Raw genomic sequence first — 22,684 nt, 5'->3', positions numbered from 1 at the left:
GATTTTTTTGTCCTTATCTTTTCATCATATTTTTGTATGTATGTGTTATATATTATCTATCTATTTTATCTTCACAGTCAATAACTTAGTATATAAATTGACTAAACCAAAATTTAGTGTTTGACAGCGCGCTGGGAAATTGCGGGTCATTAAACGTGTCCCCGAGCCAGTACGTATCGATTGGTTCCACATAAAATACTACCAGAGAAATGTAGCCAATAGCCTGTGTATCGTCCTTTAATATAAATTATAATTTTTTATTCATGGTTCGAGGAGGCGATATGGCCCGATGGTTAGAACGCGTGAATCTTAAAATATGATATCGTGTTCAAACCCAAAGCACTGAATTCTCATGTCCTTAACTTGTTTTTATCATTCGGGAGTAAAACTTGAACGTTTCTAATTTCACTGAAATTCTACCATATGTGTATCGAACAACCCACATTGGAGCAGTGTGGCGGAATAAGCTTCAATACTCCTCAAAAAGAGAGGAGGCCTTAGCAGTAGGACATTCACATATTGTTACTTGACCTTTTTTTACCTTATTCTAGCTTTAAATTCTATTCCAGTCCAGTCCAACCAACAGTGTTCAATTTCTAGTCCAGTCGAACCGAAGAAGATCATAAGTCAAATCATTTTCTTTTCAGCACGGTATATATATATATATATATATATATACCGTAAATATATATATATATATATATATATATATATATATATATATATATATATATATATATATATATATATATATATTTATCTTTAACGCCTTTATAATGAAATTATTAAAATGTCAAACAAAGTTATGAAATTTTAAACTGTATGTGTTCCGCTCGGGATCGAACTCTTTCCAGTTGAATAAACGCAGTACTTGAGACCTCTAGACCACTTGATCACTAGGTGGCATTGTGAAATTTAGCAATTGAATCTTCAAGCTCTTGATGATTCTTTAGGTAGTTTATAAAGTTCTATTAAGGCCACCCACACATTTATTATCACTCCTTTATCAATTTTTGATTTTGTTAAGTCTTCGTCTTCGTCACGTCATATGTATATTTGAACGTCCCTTTTTGTCGTCATCTCTGGGTAATCCGTTTGGATAATATTATCACAAATAAATTACACATATATATGTATTTTTAACACAACAATAATATTATTAATAATTTATTTATTAATTATTTATACATAATTGAATATTTTAAATGTAATTTTCACATTCAAAATCAATGATATTATTATTATATTGTAAATGACATGAGTTCCCCTTTTCTAAGGTTAATATGTCCTCATTGCCATTGGTGTACACTGCTCACATTTTCTTATATTGCGCTTAAATTACCACTTCTGCAGGGCTCGGGTAACCTTAAATCCAAAGTGAAGGCCAACATAATATCCTGTAGCGCACCCGATGATGTCGATATAGATGTGTCCTATAGAGCGTCTTCAGTCCAAAAGGCGATCGAGTCAAAGGTGTTTGAGGGTGACTTGATAATTGGCAGTGCGCTTGTTAATGTCTGATGATGCAATAGCACCGCCTGGTTTCGAAACTCTAGCTTCCTTGAGGTCCAAACATCCATCCCCATCGCGTCCATTAGCTTTTCCTCTGGCGCTGGATCGATCCATTCAAATCTTAAAAATCAAAAAGGAAAACGTAGTCCAGGCTCTAGGCAGTTTTCATAATGGTTCAGTGGCCGGTTTGGATGGTATTCGTCCAGTTCATTTAAAAGAGCTGATCACGAATTCTGCAGGGGACAACGGGCAACGTTTGCTTGAATCTTTGGTTGATTTGTGTAACTTCCTTCTTAGTAGGCAATTAAATCCGGAAGTTTGTCCATATATGTACGGGGCGAGTCTGTGCGCGCTGTCAAAAAAAGATGGGGGCATTAGACCAATTGCAGTGGGGAGCATCTTTCGTCGTTTAGTGGCTAAGCTGGGGTGTCGTAACAGAGCCAGGGAACGCCGATTGTGTAGTGATAAAATTAGATCTTAAGAACGCGTTCAACTCAGTAGAAAGGGACGTACTCCTGACGAGGTCAGTAGAAACATTCCTTCTCTTTATCCATTTCTTCAACAGGTCTATCAGTTCCCTTCTAAGCTCTTCTTCTTCGAGAATTCCCTAATACTTTCCCAAGTTGGTGCAAAGCAGGGGGATCCGCTTGGACCACTTACTTTCAGCCTTGCAATCCACAAGGCAATCTTGTCCTTAAAATCTCCTCTTAATATATGATACCTAGACGATGGCACTATTGGGGGAAAGCCAGAAGATGTGAGACAAGATATCCTTATTTTGATTCCCTTCTTTAAGGACTTAGGGTTAGAGATTAACTCGAATAAGTGCGAGTTTTTTCAATGTGGAGCCGGCCCCTTTAATAAATTTTCCCTTTTCGCTTCCATTCTACCTGGCCTCAAGGAGCTGTCTCGTAAAACCTTTAATCTTCTGGGTTCACCTATGGTGTTCCCGAACCTATTGAAGTCGGGAGACGTCTTCTTTTACTTGCTCAGAACCGTCTCACTGGGATCTCTGCGCATGTAGCCTTGGTTCTGTTGAGAATGTGTTTTACGGTACCAAAGATTACCTATCTTCTAAGGACGTCTCCTGTCTGGTTGTTCCCTCAAGATATATCTTCCTTTGATAGCTCCTTAAAGTGTACGGTGGAAAGTATTTTGAATGTGTCATTGAATGAAACCCAGTGGAGCCAAGCCTCTTTGCCTGTACGGTCTGGGGGTCTAGGTGTGCGACGAGTGAGGGATGTGTCTCTGCCTGCCTTTATCGCATCGGCGCATGGGGTTGTTAGTCTGGTCTCTAAAATTTTATCGTCCGATGGAGGCAGGACTATCATACCTTTTGCTGCTGAGGGAGTAGCGGAGTGGGAGACGGTCTTCCCGAATGCCCACCCCTTTCTAGATTTCCAGAAAGGATGCGTTCTTGGGACGATGTGGGGTTCAAGTCTGAGCTCGACCGACTTGTCAGTGCGGCGGGGGGAGCGGATTTGGCCAGACTCAGAGCGGTGTCGAGGGCGGAGTCTGGAGCTTGGTTGCAGGCTTTGCCTTCCCCCTACTTTGTGACTCTTCTCAACAGTGACTCTTTGTGTATGGCTGTGGAAGAAGTTTGATATGGGATGCTACCTGTGCCAATACCTTCGCGGCCTCTCACCTGGCCCACACAACACGGACGGCTGAGGCGGCTGCTGAGAGTGCAGCAGCGAGGAAGCAGGAGAAGTATGCCCGCTTGTTTAAAAATTATTTATTTGTGCCACTAGCGTTCGAGACGTCGGGATGTTGGGGGTCGGATGCCCTTAGTTTAATAAGGGAAATTGGCTGTCGCCTTAGAGAGAGGGGATTTGACAGTTGCTCCGGGTCCCACTTGGCACAAAGGTTGTCCATTGCCATACAGCGCGGAAATGCGGCCTGCATTATGGGCAGCTTTGCGTCGGGTGGGAATCGGGAGGGACTATTTTAAATTTGACTAAAATAATAAAAATTAATAATGTAAATTTATAAATTATATAAATATTAATTAGTATATATATATAGTATATAATTCTACCATATCCATTTACTCTCTACTACTCAGATCGAGTTAGTAAATAGATATGGAGCTGAGCAGTGGAATACGCTCCAAGTCTACATTAGAGGCGAGTAAGCCTTTTTATTTTTAAATAAAAAAAAATTGCAAAAGAAAAATAATGTTTTGTTAATATACTCGAAAATTGCAGAAAATTAAACACAATCGTGAAATGTTAGAAAGTGATATGCGATATTGATTATAAGAACCAAAATAGTGTATCACCGTGAGTTGGTTCTGAATATTTCGCGTGTGAGATACGAAGTCCATTTGTCACAGAACAATATTGCTGTATTCAATTGAAGTATTGTAACCTTTTTGATTTTTTTATTACTACCGTAAGTAACCGCAAAAAAGTGTTCAATCATATTTTTTTAAGTTATAAATAAATTTATGATGCTATCAGAAAGTGATATTGAATTGCCGTTGAACCCCGAAAATTTAACAAGAAAATTTTACGACACCAAAATCAAAATGGCGAATGGAAATTCTAAAAGAAAATGTGCAGGTTTTATATGCATGGACTTCGTTATTTTTCGGGGCTCATCATTCGTATTTTATTAGACACCCCTTATTGTCTTCAATAAAAATTCTAGGGATGGCCTATAAAATTTAACGTAGGCGCTGTAAAAATCTACCCTTAATAAATTTAGTTGTAAATCAGACGAGATTTGATATAGCGATACGGATTATGTGCGGGTACATAAAATATAAGGTTATAATGTAGTTTAAAAGAGACTTCTTTGAATTTTAGTAAAGAAATATGTTCTAAATCATAAAAATATAAATTAGCTGAAGCTCTGGTGACTGTTCTTGATATATGTAAAATAAAAATATTCGTACTCTGTTCATCTCTATTTTCTCCCATTGGAATTTGAACGGCTTTAGTCGATCTTTGGCAGGTTGAGTGCCTGTAAGTTATCACAACTGCCCATTGGCATTATACGAACAGTCCCTTACATCTCCAAAGCGCCACCAGTTTCGGGAACTAAGATTCTATGTCCCTTGTGCCTGTAACCCAGTCAACCACTAAGTCAATTATGCAATATAGGCTACAGATGCATGATCTGAAACTTAGCTTATCTTATTTAATCTTATGTAAAATAGATTGCAACGGTCGTCCAGACTGGTTATCATTTTCATGTAATTAAAATGAGCCGGTTGGCGTGTTTGGTAGATACTTGCCTTTCACGCCGAAGGTTGTGGGTTCGATTCCCATCCAGGACAGACATTTGTGTGCAGGAACATGTCTGCTTGTCCTGAGTCTGGGTGTAATTATCTATATAAGTATGTATTTACAAAAGAAAACTAGTATATGTAGTATATCAGTTGTCTGGTTTCCATAGCACAAGCTTTGTACAAGCTTAATTTGGGATCAGATGGCCGTGTGTGAAAAATGTCCCAGGATATTATTGTTATTATTATTATTATTATTATTATAATTAGCAAAGTAATCTCATACGATAATATTTATAACAGGAAACGAAAATGCTACGTATTTTAAAAGAATATCGATGCTCTTGGAATCGAAATATAAAAAAAATCCCGAATATTCTTAGATTATAAACAAAATACTGTTATGTATAATAAAAGACTATGGATAATAAATATAATAATAGTGAATTAAAAATGATCGATCCTCCTCGTCTTATTGTAGCTGAACACGATCGTTTAATGGGAATCTTAAATTAGAATTACAAATGTTACAACAAGTCGAAAGAGATAACCCGAGAAATGACATGATTTTAGTATTAAAGTACGTAAAACCCTTATAAATAGCGAGATAGTAATAAAAAGTGTCGCTAATACAAACTAAGTATCGGTTTTTCTCTTACTATTTGTTCAACTCGAAAGTCGAAAGTCATTTCAAATATCAGAAAGATAATTAACTAACGAAAGAGTATTAAATAACTCGATGATGCCTTATGTTATGAAATTCAATAGTTTTTAAAAAAGTCTAGAAGACGTTTTGAAATAACGTACAATAATAAAATACCACAATTTAGTAAATACGAAATTCAGTCAATTAAGTAAATACGAAAACTGGAGTTTGAATATTGTCAACAAGTTAAAATCCGATGGAATAAACTTAAAATTTAATTAACCACACACTATATATTCTTTGCAATTTTGCAATTAGGTTCACTTTCAAAACGCGATGGTGATTTCAAACGCTTAATTATTGCTTAAGTAATATCTGAGAGTTCTTGAGGAACTAGACTTGTTACTTTAATTGGTGGTAGAGATTTGGGCAGGCCCGTCTGGTACCATCTATCAGGTATTCTATCGATAAACAGCAATTCTTCTTATTGTTGTGTTGTAGTTCGAATGGTGAGTAAGCAAATGTAACTTCAGATACTATTTATTATCCTCTCTATTATTATCCTCTCATATCTGAAAAATGTCCCATTTTTCACACACGGCCATCTGATCCCAAATTAAGCTTGTACAGAGCTTGTACTATGGAAACCAGACAACTGATACACTACATATACTATTTTTCTTGTAAATACATATTTATACAGATAATTACACCCAGACTCAGGACAAACAGTCATGTTCATGCACAGAAATATCTGTCCTGGGTGGGAATTGAACCCATAACCTTCGGCGTGAAAGACAAGTATCCACCAACCACGCTAACCGGCTCGTCGACAAGGGATATACCATCTTAGTTCTCAAGGTTGGTGGTTCATTGGCGGTGTAAGTTTAATATTGATTACAGCGCCAATGTCTATGTGTGGTAGTGATCACTTACCATCACGTGTCCCATTTGACCGTCTACCTATTTTATAAAAAAATAGAGAAACACTCGGCTATTGAAACCTAAGATCGACATGTCTGAAACGATCCTACCAATTCTTAATAACGTAAGGCGCACCAATAGTAGCGGCAGACCTTCTAATTCGCCTCGAGTCTATCCAGATAAATTGTTGACAGTTGTTTACGACTTGCAATCAAAACGGATTGAATTTTCTATTATTTATTTGTTATTTTTTAATCCGTCCATTAGTTTTGTTATTTATTATTTTCATTAATTTAATCCACACTTAGAGAATAATCTAATTAAATTGATCGTATATTTTCTTAATGGCGTCAAATATCTGCTGAAATTATTATTATCATTTTAAATAGTTACGAGGAATGTTTTGTTAATTAAGTATGTAGAATCTTCACAGATGGTTTTAGATCTTATTTCACCGCGCTGGTCCTTTACGGGTTGGTGGATACACATGGCAAAATTTCATCCAACTTCGCCGTATACGATAAGTATAAACGTAAATTAAGAATACGGAAATTCATTGGTTTTTTTATTATTGGTGGGTTAGAACCCGCAATGTACATGTAACAATTTATATGATATTTACATATAATTTAGCGTGATTTCTTATTGTTTATATTGTTGATAAAATTACTTTCTATATAGTTATATTGTGACCAGGTTCATATTGATCTTAAGGATTAATAAATTCTATCTAATGATCTATTTACTGAAGTATATTTGATGTTGTATATATAAAGCTAAAAATAAATTTCTCGCTTTCCTCAGAATAAACATTGTAAAATGCGTGCCTTAAAGTTTGAGCCGCTCCTCAAATCCTGAGAAATCGCGCCGACTTCAGACGGCTTTCAACACGTTTTATCGTGTGGAGCAATTTAGAAGATGATAGCTGCTTGTTACAATATTCTTACACATAAAGTAAGGTTATCTATAATTGTAGTATTATATAATTAGGTAGAATATCTGATGGTGTACTCACCCAGATAGGCATGGACAAAGCCCTCCCACCAAGTAGACAATATTGGTAAAATATATTATTTGATGTAAGGTGAAATTTGCTTATGATTTATGTCATGTAAGCATTTAATGAAAACATCGTAAGGAACCCTGCATGTTGCAGACCAGGCGGCATTGGAGCTTGTGAACAAACTTTGAACCTTATTTTCAATAGGTAAGGGGGCCTTTGCCTAGCAGTGGGACATTCATACCCAATAACTCCTACTTTATGTAATTAGAAGCATCAATAATATAACATAATTAATTACAATAATATTTGTATTTTCAATTTAATTACCATTCATGAATTTATATTCATATAACCCAATATAAATTTTTGTAATGTCTGAATAAGTTGTTTAGTAATTTATCAGAAAATAAACCTTTTAATAGAATTCTATTAGTTCTTAATGTATTTAATTGTGCCTCGTGAACCATTGTTTGGATGGAAATTGTAATAAAGCCTGCGTGCTTGACGGTCTGTGAAGTTCGTACGCACAGTTTTTTTATTTATTTATTTTATTTATTAATAAATAAAATCTTATTATATAGAGTATTAATATAATCATGGTCTGTTGATTTTAATTTTAGGCTTCGATTTTTAGTTTTTTTGTTTATTATTTAACTTTTAAGGCTATTGACACGATTCAAACCCTCAGTCAAAAAGTGGCATTATATCCGAGCTTCGGAAAGCATGTGAAGTCGTGTGGGTTCTTCAATTGTTCTGAGATTTTTGTTTCATCGGACTTAAGATGAAATCGGATCGGATCTTGACTTGACGTGAGGGAATAAAAAGACTCGTCTTTGCGCACATATGAGAGTATACTCATGTATACTCATATCTCCTGTGCAGGCTTTTCAGTGAGATACGAAATATCATTAATAGAATATCTTCCTAATTATATAACTGTTGTTTACCTACAATAATTTTTTAAGACTTCTTTCTCAAATAACGGGTACGAAATTATTTATAATATCATAAAGATAAAGCATAAACAATTTTACGGCACAAGCTCGTAACTTTAGTCGTTGTGTTGTCACTTGGATAATGCAGATTGATTCGGCTCAACTCGAAGCAGACAAATTCGATTTGCGACCGCGAAGGTTTGTGGTAAAAAATATTACTGATTTCTTATGAGTAGTAATGGATATGAAGAGCTCCATATCTTGTTTGAATCATTTATGTAAGGCAATCTCCTGACTGACTATCAACGCGTACCTTAAAATACTAGACATAGAAATATTTCATTTAAAGTAAATAATTGGTTTTTCTTTTACCTCATGAGGAACAAACACGAAGAATTGTGTGAGATTTTAATTTTTTCCTTTTTCAATTTCAGAACACAAAAGCGAATAAATTGGTTATTTCTATTATTGGGACTAGATAAATTTATCTCATTGACATTCCGCAAGAGAAGCTGTGACGGGTATTTCTATATATAACAGGGCGTGTCTTTAAAATTCAGCTGCAAAATTTGACATATATAAACTAACAGCGGATGTTAAATAAAACTCTAGTTTATAAAGAATGTCAAAGCTGTGAATAAATGACAACATACATTTGAAATTCATTATTACAAAATATAAAAACATATTGCACAAAGAGCTGACTTAATGTTAACAGCAATTATGACTTGCCAACTTAAGGAGTGCAGCGTTTGTGTACAAAACACTTTCGTACAAAATTAAATTAAAACAATTAAATTTACGCACATTACTGCATTTTTTAAAACTACATAAATAATGACATATTTCACAAATAATGTCAAATATAATTTAAAAATCATTAACTCGGGCACGGTAACTGTATTTTTTTTATAATAGCGCTACGTGCTGGCCTGTCTAGGTAGGTTCCCCCTCAAAAAATATTCTTTCGCCAAACATCAATACTTTGTATTGCTTTAGTTCAATTTGAAGGGAGAATGATCCATTGTCATTACAGACATATACCGTATGGTCAAAGTTTTGTGTAAGAAATGAAACTTGTCATTGATCTGTTTAGAACTTTTCCTATCATGGTTAAAGGCCGTCAATTGCTTAGCAATATTGTTTCAAACTTATTCGATCCAACCAGCCGATATTTTACAAGAGTTATGACAATTTATAAAATACTTTTCTTTGTTATTATGTGTCGAGCTTATGAACAAAGTTTTAGTGGTTTCGTGTTTTTCATATTACGACTGATGCCTAGTAGCTTATCTAGGCAGTAGCTCAAGGTATACTACTTCGATGCCTTAGTATACACCTAAAACTATTTGTCCTGTCTTATCTGTCTCCGGTTATATTGGATTGTGGTTCGATCGGATGATAAGTGAGGGGATGCGAGTGCATCTGAGTGTGCGCATACGCTTGTTCGCTAGAAGAACTACGCCGTTGGCTAGTATTTGAGTATTTATCATATCATCGATGGTAAAATTTGGGCAGAAGAACTATATAAGGACGTTTATTAGAACTGTAATAAAGTATGTGTCACATGAAATACTTCGGTAAGATAATGAATATATTCTTCCATGATTACTTTCCGTTCAGTGACACGGTACGCCACATTATTATGACGTATCCATCTATCTATATCTAATATCCGAACAGCTTTCTTTGCACGTCACGTACAAAATATTTCACATAAACAAAAACCAATTTCTCGAACACCTTTAATATATAGGACTTAAGGTGGAATTTCTCTTGCATTTTTATCTGAATGAAGTTTCGATATGTCGCTTAAATTTCGTCTTCGTATCACGTACCGGGTTCGACTCCCCGGCCGACGCGTGTACCGCCTTTATCCTGCGTTATTCTTTGTGTTTTGTTCTTATTGTGGTATTATGTATCGTGACAGAGTCGGCATTATTAAATGTAGGATCATTAGAGGGGATAGAACTGTAAGGTCATATGAAGATTATTGTACTCATGATAAATACAATACAGTTGAACTGTCTCGTTTAAAATAATGTTAAAAATGCTATTAAGTATTTTTGTTTAGTATACGTATTGAAATTTAGTTTGCGAGTGAAACCATATGATGATGAAATATGACATGTGACGTATTATACGTCACGATGTTTTTTAGTCTGATTAGTATTATTTGGTTGACTATTATATACCTTGATTGATATTGGGCTTAAACCCGGGCAAGCACCACTGAATTTTTATGTACTTAATTTGTTATTATAATTCATTTCGTGCTTGATGGTGAATATCGTGAGGAAACCTGCATGTGTCGAATTTCTTTACGGTTTTTATATCTGTTAAAGGGCTTTGAATTCAAATTGTTCAAACGCTTATCAAATGAATAAAACTATTTTAGCTTTAATTAGAATAGTTATTGGTTTGTGGAAAAAGATGACGAGTTGGGCGACTAATCAGCGTAGAGATTAAGGAAGAATTAATCTGACTTTGAACAAAGTTTCAGAATCTGGAGGTTAATAACGCAATGAATTAATTGAATAAACTACAAGTTTCAACTTTACATCGTAAAAATGTGTCAAAGAGTCATTTTCGCATTAACATGAAAATTAATTAATAGTATATTTGTCGGAAGTAAAACTGCGAAACTCAGCTACTTATATAATAATATTATGTATTTAAAACTTCTCCAAAACGCGCTTCATCATTCAGTATAAGTTTTATGTATATTCGTTTAGTAGTTTTTCAGGTTACCTTTACAAAAAAAGTCTCCTCATTTGTAATTATAGGTACAAAAATTAAACATTCATTTATTAATGCCTGAGTCAATTTATTAATCCTGGCTCTACAATTTTGTCTAATTAAATATGAAATAGAGAAAATAGAGAAAATTAAATATGATTCTTTAATTTTTGATTAAATATGATTCTAAATAGAGGAAATAGAGAAAATTACATATGATTATTAAGATAAGAATCATATTTAATTTTCTCTAGTATTTAGGTTTAGAGCTTATTGATAAGCGTATACTTTGAATATTATAATTATTCTGGAAATATTAGAATTTTGAAAATGTTAAATAATATGTATATCTTTTCGGATTTTACGATCGAGTCCTAGATCACGTCTCGAGTATGTTCTTACAGAATTTATTTGTCCAACACATACTAAATTTACTATACATTGTATACTGTTTACATTTAATTTATCTGTATTTACTTCGCTTGAAATTTTCTTGACAAAATAAAGGCTAATAGTAGTACTGTCTTAATAATGGTTTCGTTTCTCCCCGGCAATCTCAACGACAGAATGTTAACGCAAAATCTTTTTAGCGCCCGATAATCGTTATGGCCTAAACAGCTGCCACTTTGCCAAATTATTGGGAGATTTCGGAAAAAGTTGTCACCCCTCGCTGAAGAGGGTAACTTAGTGTTTGATAGCATGATTTTCCCGAGGCGTAAGGAGAATGTTAAATTACATGAGAAATGAAAGATAATAGGCCTCCCCTTAAAAGTTTTTGCATGGGGATAAAGTTGGTATCCCATAAGATTTTCGAATTACCAAGGGTAAAGAAGTATTTAACCATAAAACTTGAGCAAGTTTTACGTTATTTATTCATGAGGTTTTGCTGCGTGTGCTGGTGCACCTGTTTATTTAAATATCGGTAAATATAAATTATTTTTTTATCTATGTCTATATATTTATACAATATTTATATACATGTCACGTCAATATTCGATTAAATTAAATTATTGATTGATTAAAAGCGGGTGAAAGTGCAATGTTCAATTACTTGAACATTGCACTTTCACCCGCTACTATATATAAATAATATTACTACTACTATATATAAATAATATTATATTCTGAAATCATCACCAAAACGCCCTGTATCTACTGGTAACGGTTTTATGTACTTGTATATTTTTTTAGTATATTTAAAGTGAAGCATTTTAAAAAAAATGGGTGCTTTTTATTAGTATAGAAGTTTGTACATATTTTTTTAATAATAGAAGTTATCAGAGCAAACATTTGAAATCCTTCACTTTGTGTTCGTCATTCCCTCCATTTTATTAATGTTACGTTGTGACGTACTTTGTGTATGGTTTTTTGTATTATTCAAGAAGGTTCTTGCAAGCACTTTTCAAATCATTTATTATGAACAAATTAAAGTTATATACCTGCATGATAATATTGTATGTTGTTAAATAATATTTTTTTACATATTATTTTGATTTATTGTAGTAGCTTTTTTATTTATTAGTAAGTAATATATTTTTTAAAGTATTATCTTTTTGTCATTAAATGAATTGCATTTATATTTACTGATTTAATTTCGTTCTTGAACCTGAAATTGTATAATTAAAAAAAACAAAAAAGGTTAATAAAAAAAAACAAAAACAAGTCAGTTCAAATCGAACATTTTATTTTAAACTAATACGAACGCATAGTAGAATTTACGATATATATTTATATAATATTAAATGGTTTATAACAGAACATTGACAATAAAGCGATAACGTTCACCAACATTTTATAAAGCCATAGTGATTGCATTCGAGTTTTATTTACAAACGGTCTCGCCGATTTTGAAGATGATAATAAAATATTAAAGCTATTCAGAACATGGCCAATGACACAACAGTCTTATTCCTAGATAAATCCTTATCAATATAAAATAACATTCGATCCATTCACTTAATTATCATGAACAAGAAATCTAGTAAAACCTAAAGTAATATTTCAAACAGATGAGTGTTCGTTATTAAAGTAACGATATATGTAATATGTATTCAATTTCATATTAGATATTAAATTATGACATTTTTTTTCCAATTTTAAAATCTATTAAGTGATTGGAAGAAATGCTTCGAAAACATTTTTGAAGATATCAGTGGTAGCAAACATGGCAGTGCCTTTACAGTACGACATCAGAGGCGGGGAAGACGGAGGAAGACTCTTGCTTTTATTTTTATACATTTCTTATAAAAAGCTAAACAACAGTTGCAGTTATTAACGTACCAATAAAAGATGATGTCGATGATTATATAAAAGTACAAAAAATGAGCAGTAATAGTTCTCTAACTGGGTCGATTTATTTTCGTTGCATAACATGTCCGTCTCTGTATTATTTACAAATGTGTTACATTTATTATACGATCCAATAAACTCACTAAGTACGTCTTTAAAAATATATTTCGGAGCAGAACTAGAAGCTTCATAAGGTTCAGAAAAATACAGTGGTAACCTCATTGGATCAGTGCCAAAGCTTTTGTTGTATAAATACGAGTACGTCTAGAGTACAAAAGCAGTCTCCAGATTAAATTCGGTAACGTAGCTTAATGATATAACTATTCAGATTTTAAAGACTATATATAAGTACAATTTTGCACCGTTACATAAAGTTTATAAATTTTGCTTTATTGTTAAAAGTCACTAATTTCAGGATCCGTGTCCGCGTATTTGCAAGTGAAAGGGTTTCTCAGCCACGAACAGAACGATCGGTCGCTGTGTTGTTTATATTTAGCTGTTGTATGTTTTTTTGCGTGTGCTCTTGCAACAGCCGCTCTTCGAGTAGGATAAGAATCTAAAGAAGATGCATCGGAATCCCTTGGAACCGAATCATAACCGGATTCTGCTCGTCTTGAAGTTGCTGCGGGACTGTGTTTTCCTGTTCTAGGCGTGGACTCATGTCCACTGTCATATCCATCTGGTTTACAGCTTGCAACTACTCTTGCGACATTTTTATCTCCTTTTTCACATTTTTCTGAACGCGGTTCGATTGTAACAACTGGTGGTGTGACCTCTAAATGTAAATTTGATTTTAGTTCTTTGAAATTACTAGACGGCGCTCCACTACCTGGTATGCGGTTTTCTTCTCTCAAATTTGGATCAGATGCTCCGTCAGGATGCCTCAAAGATGCTATACGGGCATCTGTAATATCATTCGATCTATATCTCTCAAATGGGCCATAAGGGTCATTATGCGCTATATCTAAGTCATGGTAGGCATCACATTCGCCTACAGCACTACACGGCCTCGACATAGACCTTTTGCAACTATCACAAATTTTGTCACTTGGCCGATATGCAGGTTCACTATAAACAGATCCATCGCCATGATAATCTTCAGTATCTCTAACATTACACATTGAAAGTGATTGAAATTGGGGAGCAATTCTAGGATTAGGTACATTGCTACTACTATCTAACATTCTACGAGAACCATATAACTCTGTTAATCCCATAAGTTCCTCTAGCCTCGAGCGTGATGAAGGTAAGCTTTCTTGAGGATTTAAGTCTATTGGATGATCTCCAAAGTGATGGGTATAGAAACCTATTGTTTGTCTTAGATATGCTTCATTTCTTATTTGTCTTTCAACTTCACTGTACATGGAAAGTGTATCAGTAAAAGTTGAAGCTACAGTTAAATTTTCTTGGCTTAAAATTCTAAGTGGATGGTCTTCACCATCCCCGTGATCCATATCACCAAAAGAATGATCAGCATAACCCATACAGTAAGCAATATCTTCTTCTGTAACTTGAAGACAGCTGTCTTGCATTGGGACTGGTTCTAATGGTTCTTCAACCTCTATTAGTTCTAAAATATCATCTTCGTCATCTGCGGGCCCTTTGCTCATTCCATGGAGATCTAAGTCTCTACTCCGTCTAGAAATTAGTTCATCGTCCATTCTCATCCTTTCTTTGTATTTACTATCTAAGCTTTCCATTGATACTTCTCTACTACTGAGGCTACTTGGATTCATCAAAGGTAGTGCAGGCGGTATTTCTGCTAACTCTTCACTATCGTCGTCTTCGTCGAGCTCATTTTTTGTTGATGATCTGGTACTGGACGGTTTTATAATTAAGTTAGGATCAAGTGGACCGATATTTTCCTCTTCTATTGCCATGCCTTTTGAGCCAGCCTTTAAACCTGTCCGAATCGTAGATTCTTCAACATGAATTCTTCTTGTTGCATCTTTAATTTCCATACGATGTGTTGTTTCCCCTTCTTCAGGTACTCTTTGGTCTTCTTTATGGGGTGGTTGGGCTTTATGGCTAGGAGAACTGTGTCTAGACTTTTGAATTTGTGAAGTTTGATTTTCGACCCATTTCTTTATCATATTTTTCTTATGGTTATCCATGTACCCATAGCCAATACTTTCACTTCCAAAAGAATTAAGGACACCAACTTGTAAAGGTACAGCGTTCGGTTGAAGGGGTACAGATTCAAATTGTAGCGGTAGTTTAGTTTCTTGCATTGGACCATCGATCCAAGTTTCTCTCTTTTTCCCCTGTGTTTCTTTGATAATATGTCGTGCTTCAACTAGTTTTGACTTTGAAATTCGAGGTCCATCGATCCATTGTTCATCACTATTATTTTTTCCTTCGTCACCGTGTTTTGATGCCTGTTTTTTTAAAGGAGCTGCTTTTGTTGAAGCTGCGTGTACTGGTGACGATTTTGGAGTAAAATTGGGTTGACTTATACTCTTCAAAGGTGATGCTTTAGGCGACGAATGCAATTTGTGTACAGGACTTTTCTCCTCTACTACCTTAGATAGCGATGATTTATGTTTTTGTTCAGCTGCTGAACCTCTCAAAGCTTTACTTAAAATACATCTGTTGTCACCTGAATTGATATGCGGTATATAGACTGGAGGATGTTCGCCATCAGTCGCATCATCTAATGGCCCTACATAAATGACTGTATCGGCCGATAAATCACTACTGGAAGGATCTGGTTCACTGCTACTTGGTTTTGAGGCGTCTTCACCAGAACTACCTCCAGAACCTGCGTTATTGTTAGAACTATATTTTACTTTTCTTCTTCGTAATCTGTGTATTCTCGATGCTAACTGTAATGTCGTCAAAGTGTCAGAATAATTTTGTCCATTCGGAGACACGTGGACAATCATTGCAGTATGACATGTTAATGAACCTAAACATTCTTTTAAAACATGTGTCAGATTGTGGTCTCGGTATGGTAAATGTCGTTGACCATTAAATATGGCAAGAAGTATATTTCCCAACCCAGATAACGGTATACTACCATTAGTTTTTCCTCGTTCTGAGTTTCCTAAATCTATCAAGTGCAAACGGCTCCGGCCTCCAGCAACTGTAAATAAAGAAACGAATTGTTATTTTAAATCCGTCTCGGCAGCAAAAGCTCTAGACATTTGCCTGAACGAGAATAATAAAACATTCAAATGCCTTGAAGTAGTCGATTCAGAAGTAGAATACAAATAACTAAATTTAAACTGAACAATACACGAATTAAGTATTATTATGAAAATATTAGAATTACCCGAATGTTAAATGATAAGAATGAATTATTATGAAAGCGTGCGTTTATAATGATTTTTATATATGTACTATTAAGCTTCTATTAAGGTCTTACCTGCACCCTTGCCGCCTACGCTATATTGGTAAATGTGTAACGTGTACAGAAGATGACTGTCTTTTCCCTCCTCTCTCGTTCCACGTGTCGCTAAGGCCGCATCCAAATAGAATGCTGCTTTTTCGGCGCTATGAACTCGAAGTTCTGACTGATTCTGCAGATGTGTGCCAAAGAGGGGATCGTCTCGGAGGTATACTCCTGGAGATTGCTCGGTGTCTGATGAAAATATATATGATTAAGTACATAAGTACACAAGAACTTAATATTCTGAAAACACAATTATAAAAGTAATGAAGTGCTAAGAGTATTATCGGGCTTGTTAATAAAATCAACTCACCATTTTGGTACGGCGCCAAAAGGTCTCGTATTTGATTTGTATTAGTGCATAGTTCAACAGCAGATACTCTCACGGAGAAGCGAGTTCCGCATTTATGTCTCTGCTCTGCGATACCCCGAAACAGCCAAGATATGGCGCATGGTATAGCACCAAGTGAAGCCGAGGAGTCTGGTCGCCCCAACATTGTATACGACTTTCCTGTATAAATAAAACGAAAGTACCAATCAAAATTGTATAGTTAACCAAAATCGACCTTAAACACAATTAGCAGATTTAGTAATATTTAATGGGTAAATAAACATACTTTTTTTCTTAAGCGCTTTGGTAGAAAATAGAATTTGGGTTTTGGGCTAAGTCTTAAGAGGGAACGTTTGTGCCATGCCGTGAGCCATAAAATGATGATGATGATGAGCCAATAAATCTAACTTCACGTTCAATAATACTATGTTATTATATAACTAAATAACATTCTATCTCATAAGTTATAATATCACACGTCGTAAAACACACACAACGCGTATAAATATTAACGTATCCAATTAATAATCTAATCCGTATCACTATTTATATAACATTAGCTATGCCTTCGTCTCCGATATAATTAAAACAAGGTTCTAATTATTCACTCCGCGGGATCGACAATCCCCGAAATAAGCGGGATGATACAGTAAGCCAGGTTTCCGCGGGATCCTAGCCACGTTCCCTCAAAGTTCCGTTCGTGAGGCTTTCATTCAATTTGCATTTAAAACCTTAATCCTCGCCGCTGAGTAAGACTTACAATGTCGGCAGAAGTCGTTAATAATATCTTCTCGTTTCTTAATAAAATCGTTCAAGAGTACTTTGTATTGTTTTATTTAAAAAATTACATATAATTTATACAATGTTCTACTTAATAAAGTATTAAAGTAAGGTTGTCTGTGTATGTATTAAAATAGAAATTTGTGACACTAAACCAATGACTGATGATGATTGTTATGGTTATTTATCTTCTTACGTGTAATCATCATATTATATCTATCTATATTAATTTTATCGATAACTCTTCACATACAAGTTATAGCCCACATCAAATAATTTTAACGATCTTTCTTATTCCTTCGGTATATATTTTAGGTATTTATTAATATGATAAAAATAAGAGTATGTATATCCTAAATAACATATCCATACAATGCTACTGTTACTAATGTCGTCTGTACAGTTATCGTTGTTAAATAATTAAACAAAAAGAATTATTTTGAATTTTTATAACACGTGACTTATTTTAAAACTTTTCTAATTTGGTCACTTTATTTTCTTGGCTGAATATTTCAATATCATCTGTGACAAGTGTAGCTCCGTCTTTATATATAGAAAACTTCTTGTTAATTTGACTATTATTAATTAATTTTATAAACTATGTACAGACATTTTTATAATATACAAAATTAAAACAAAATACACATTACAAATTTACAGCAAAAACACGTCATCTAAAAGATTTTCCCGTGGCATTGTACCCAAGATGTTTGATATTTGACTTACAATTTAATAAGCCCAAAAGTCGCAAAAATATTGAATTGTAATTCAGCTGTAAGTTAAGTCAAATAGTTGTTATCTAATTAAAAGATACGATTAATCGTTTTATCACCTCGTAAAAGTTAGGCAGAAGTTTCTCCATCCAGTATTAAAGTTTCAATTAACTGTTAGCGCCTTCCATTTCGATGCAAATCTTTGTGCCCGAGTTTCACGGCGGTTGTCTTATAAATAGTGCAACGCTCAGGCTTACAGTGAATATTTTAAGAGATTCGAGTGTTTGGAACGTATTGTTTGTCTAATATTACGGTGACATTTTACTTTACAAGATGGGTCTGTGGTTAAAATACGGATATATTAAACGAAGATTTTGTGTTCAGACTCAGTCGGGCACCATTAAATTTAAGGTGCTTAAAATGAGTTTATATTTAATTTCATATGAAATATTTTTTTTGTGAAATGCACGTGGCAGATAATCACCACCAGAGAGTAGTGAATTGTGTGTATTGTTCATAAATTGAGCGTTAGCATTTAGATACCGTGATAGCCTGTGAATGTCGCACTGCTGGGCTAAGCCCTCCTCCCCTTTTCGAGGAAGAGGTTTAAATACGTTCAGTGCCTTGTGCGATTGTTTTTTTCTTAATTGATTATTAATGTTACTATACGGCGCTGTCGTCATTCCACAATAATCTCAATAAACGCCAAAGCTCGATAGCTTATAATAAGTAAAAAAGCTCGTTCTAGACACACTGTATTCCTTTTCTTGACTTGCAAATGTTCTCAAACCGTATCGGTAGTGAATGCCATTATTATAGACATAAATTTAGTATCACAAAAGTAAATTCATATAATTTAATTATGCGAATACAACTCAGCAGACGAGTTAGAAATTAAACCACCCACGTCAGAAATGTTTCACCCAAACGCTACATATAGAAACGGTGGACACTGATTTGACCTCGAAATTGGTATTAACTTTTGATTTAACCGTAATTTTCCCTGTAAATTTAAAATTTACAGTGAAAATACACAAATAAAAGGTTTTGAGAAGACTTCACTTGACATTTATAATATGGAATTTTTAATTTCGATAAATTAAACTTTTTTTTTTTTTATATGCCCCGGGATGGCAAATGACTCTACTCCACCTGATGGTAAGTGGTAGTAGAGTCCAAACGCGACGACGGCCAGTACAGTCGGGAAGAATGTTCTGTACATTTGTACTAGCCGTCCCCGCCTTGCCGGCCCGCAAGATGCCTCTTCACGCCTCGTTTGAAGGAACCCGGGTTGTAAGAGGAGGGGAACACGTGAGCTGGTAAGGAATTCCATTTTTTGGCAGTGCGACAAAGAAAGAAGTTGCCAAATTTCTTTGATGGAATTGATGTCACAGTTAGGCAGTGACATCGAGAATCAGTTCGCGTGGACTTAAGAAGGAAGGGGGAAGCAGGAACTATTATCACAAGTTTGCTTCATTGGCTTGAAATGTCTAGTTATTCTTTTATTCGTATTCGATGTGTAATAATTAATTTATTTAAATACCTAGTCCTGCATGTCCGAAGCAAAAGAGGCAACCGTCGGTCCCATTGATAACGGCGTGTATGACGTCAGTCAGCGCACTGGAGCAAATCTCCGTCTGGAATAACACACATTGCATTAAATATTGAATTTAACATATAAAAATAATAAATAATAAACATTTTTTTTATAATCTTAGAGCTTTGCATAAAATAATATGAAGACGGCCTGATTCGAAACATAATCCTTACGAATATTATAAATACGAACGTGAGTTTGTTTGTTTCACAACAATGCACAATGTTACCAGGGGTACAGAAACGAACATAGGATAGCGAACACCTCCTTTCCGTGAAGCCGCGGGCAGAAACTAATGTTAGAAAAAGTAAAAATTCAATATTTGAATAATAGTTCGTGAGCTGCCATTGGAGAGACCTATGTCCAGCAGTGGACGCGGAAAGGGTGTTGATGATGATGATGATGATGATGAGCTGAAGCAGAGTAAAATAATTATATATATATATAATTATTTTACTTTTAATCAAAATTATATATATATATATATATGTTTTCCTCAAAATTTTAATAATGATTTTATAGTCGAATTAAATGAATACTAGCAATAACTGAAGCCTGATAAAATTATTTTTAAAACTTTTGGAGAAAGAAATATTAAAATAAATTTATGTTCTAATTTTGAATGCTTGCTCGTAAAGCCATTATTGCACATAACTTGAACTCACGTATGCTGCGCATAATGCTTTGAATAATTTAGGGAAATCTGGTGCTTAAGGCTTGCTGGAGGCTAAAAACGTTTTCACTGTTTTCTTTACCGGGGCTTGTTAGATAATTAAATGGACTTACGGTAGAGTACAGAGATTACGTGCTAAGGTGACCATGATTAGTGATGAATGAAAAAGTATATTTGTTTTCGTTTCTAAAACTTTTTTGGGAATATTATTATTTTTACAAAATAATATACTTAATTTACTTATTTAAAAAAGTGCTTGAAACTTAGAATACGTAATAAAAGTGAAAATCATGAAGCGCTTTTTTTGTAATACATATAGCATTATTATCAATTTAGATTTATTAATCAAATAATATTCATATATTGGTTAATTGAGGCATCCAACTAGTATTCTGAGTACTTACCCTCCGCTTGTCAGAAATTTCAATCAATTATGTAAGCTTAATATCTAGTCATATTTACTAAAAACAAAATGATTGTTTGTTTATTTTTTTCTCAAAAACAAGATTATTTTTATAAATTATGATACATTTTATAAAAAATAAAATTGTTTTACAAATCTAAAAATTTAGAACGAAAAATTTAATGGGTTTTCGGTGTTCGCAAAGAGCAACATGCTAACAAATCGTGGTTACCCTACAAAGGGATGCCTTTATAAGGTACGGAAATATTGAGATTGTTTTGAGGGAAATTTTAATGAGCATACCGAAGATCCGAGCTGAAAACATTTAAAATTAAAACCGGGGGTAGTTTATTAAATTATTACAACAATTAGTATTATACAAACGGTCGATTACTTTAAGACTTTAAGGGAAATGCTTTCAATTGCTTAATGTTTTATTATTTAAAAAGGTTTAACATTATTTTGAGCCGAAATAGTAAAGTAAGAAGCTCCATACCTTTTATCTTGTCGAATGTATGGAACTTAATCAACCACGCAGCTTTGATGCGGATGGTGAATACACAGTTAGCAAAATTTGTACATGCAGGTTGCCACGGTATGATTTCCTTCACTTGCAAGTTTGAGATATTTTATTAACACAAATTAAGCACATGACAACTTAGTATCGTAGGCTTTTGGTAAAAATTCACATTTACTAACCACTAGAATTAGGAAAAATATTCATATATCATTTATATATCCTTACTGCCTCGAGATTTAGACTGCCTCGTTGGTCTAGTGGCTTGATGTAAGGCCGACCCGGAGGTCCTGGGTTCAATTCCCAGGTGGGGCCAATAAAAAGTTATAGGGGTTTTTCTGTCATAAAATTCTCAGTAGCATCCCGGAGTCTGGAAGTTGGATAATATCTCCTGCGCAGTTGGCTAGTCTATCTATGTCTCAGGTTCTCAGTGGAGGAACTTAGAGCTTTAGACCTTCACTTAATAAAATAAGATAGTTGCAGACACAGGGCATCAGGCACAGGGGACATGAAATCTTAGTTCCCAATGCGCCACGCATTGGCTATGTAAGCGATGGTTGACATTTCTTACAATGCCAATGTCTAAGGGCGTTTGGTGACCACTTACCATCAGGTGGCCCATATGCTCGTCCGCCTTCCTATTCTATAAAAAAAAAAAGTTAAGGAATGTTACTGAATAATACTATAAGCTATGTAAATAATATCAAAAAACAAATTAATATGCCTATTTATTATATTAGTATTTTTCATTATTAAACAATTTTATATTGTAAATTAATTTGTATATATGTGCACTGATTATTACGTTAGTTAAAACGTTTTCCATGAACGAATGAAATAATTTGTAATCATTACATTATTATATACAAAGCGAGTGTAATGCTGTTTGTATGTTGAGTCGTTTCAAACGGTTCATAATGAAAAATTACTCCAATTGATTAGCACACAGTATTAATCATCAAAAAAGAGTCAACCTTCTCCTTAAAAAAAGAGGTGCGG

At 34.3% G+C, this 22,684-nt stretch overlaps 1 protein-coding gene across 2 annotated transcripts in view; it reads right to left on the bottom strand.

Moving 5' to 3' along the window:
• Nucleotides 1–13,031: 13,031 nt before the first annotated feature.
• Nucleotides 13,032–22,684, bottom strand: part of LOC126771226 (kinesin-like protein CG14535) — a 228,892-nt gene continuing 219,239 nt past the window's right edge. For both annotated transcript variants that reach the window (XM_050490987.1, XM_050490986.1), the window contains 4 exons: nucleotides 20,039–20,132; nucleotides 16,985–17,182; nucleotides 16,648–16,863; nucleotides 13,032–16,365 (listed from right to left, as the gene is read on the bottom strand). In XM_050490987.1, the coding sequence (XP_050346944.1) occupies nucleotides 13,676–16,365; nucleotides 16,648–16,863; nucleotides 16,985–17,182; nucleotides 20,039–20,132 (3,198 nt within the window). In that variant the 3' untranslated portion in view covers nucleotides 13,032–13,675. The remainder of the gene's footprint in view (nucleotides 16,366–16,647; nucleotides 16,864–16,984; nucleotides 17,183–20,038; nucleotides 20,133–22,684) is intronic.

The sequence above is a fragment of the Nymphalis io genome, chromosome 10, assembly GCF_905147045.1.
Source record: "Nymphalis io chromosome 10, ilAglIoxx1.1, whole genome shotgun sequence".
Taxonomy (NCBI): domain Eukaryota; kingdom Metazoa; phylum Arthropoda; class Insecta; order Lepidoptera; family Nymphalidae; genus Nymphalis; species Nymphalis io.
Note: the sequence above shows the minus strand (reverse complement) of the source record. Positions and strands in the feature narration are given on the sequence as shown.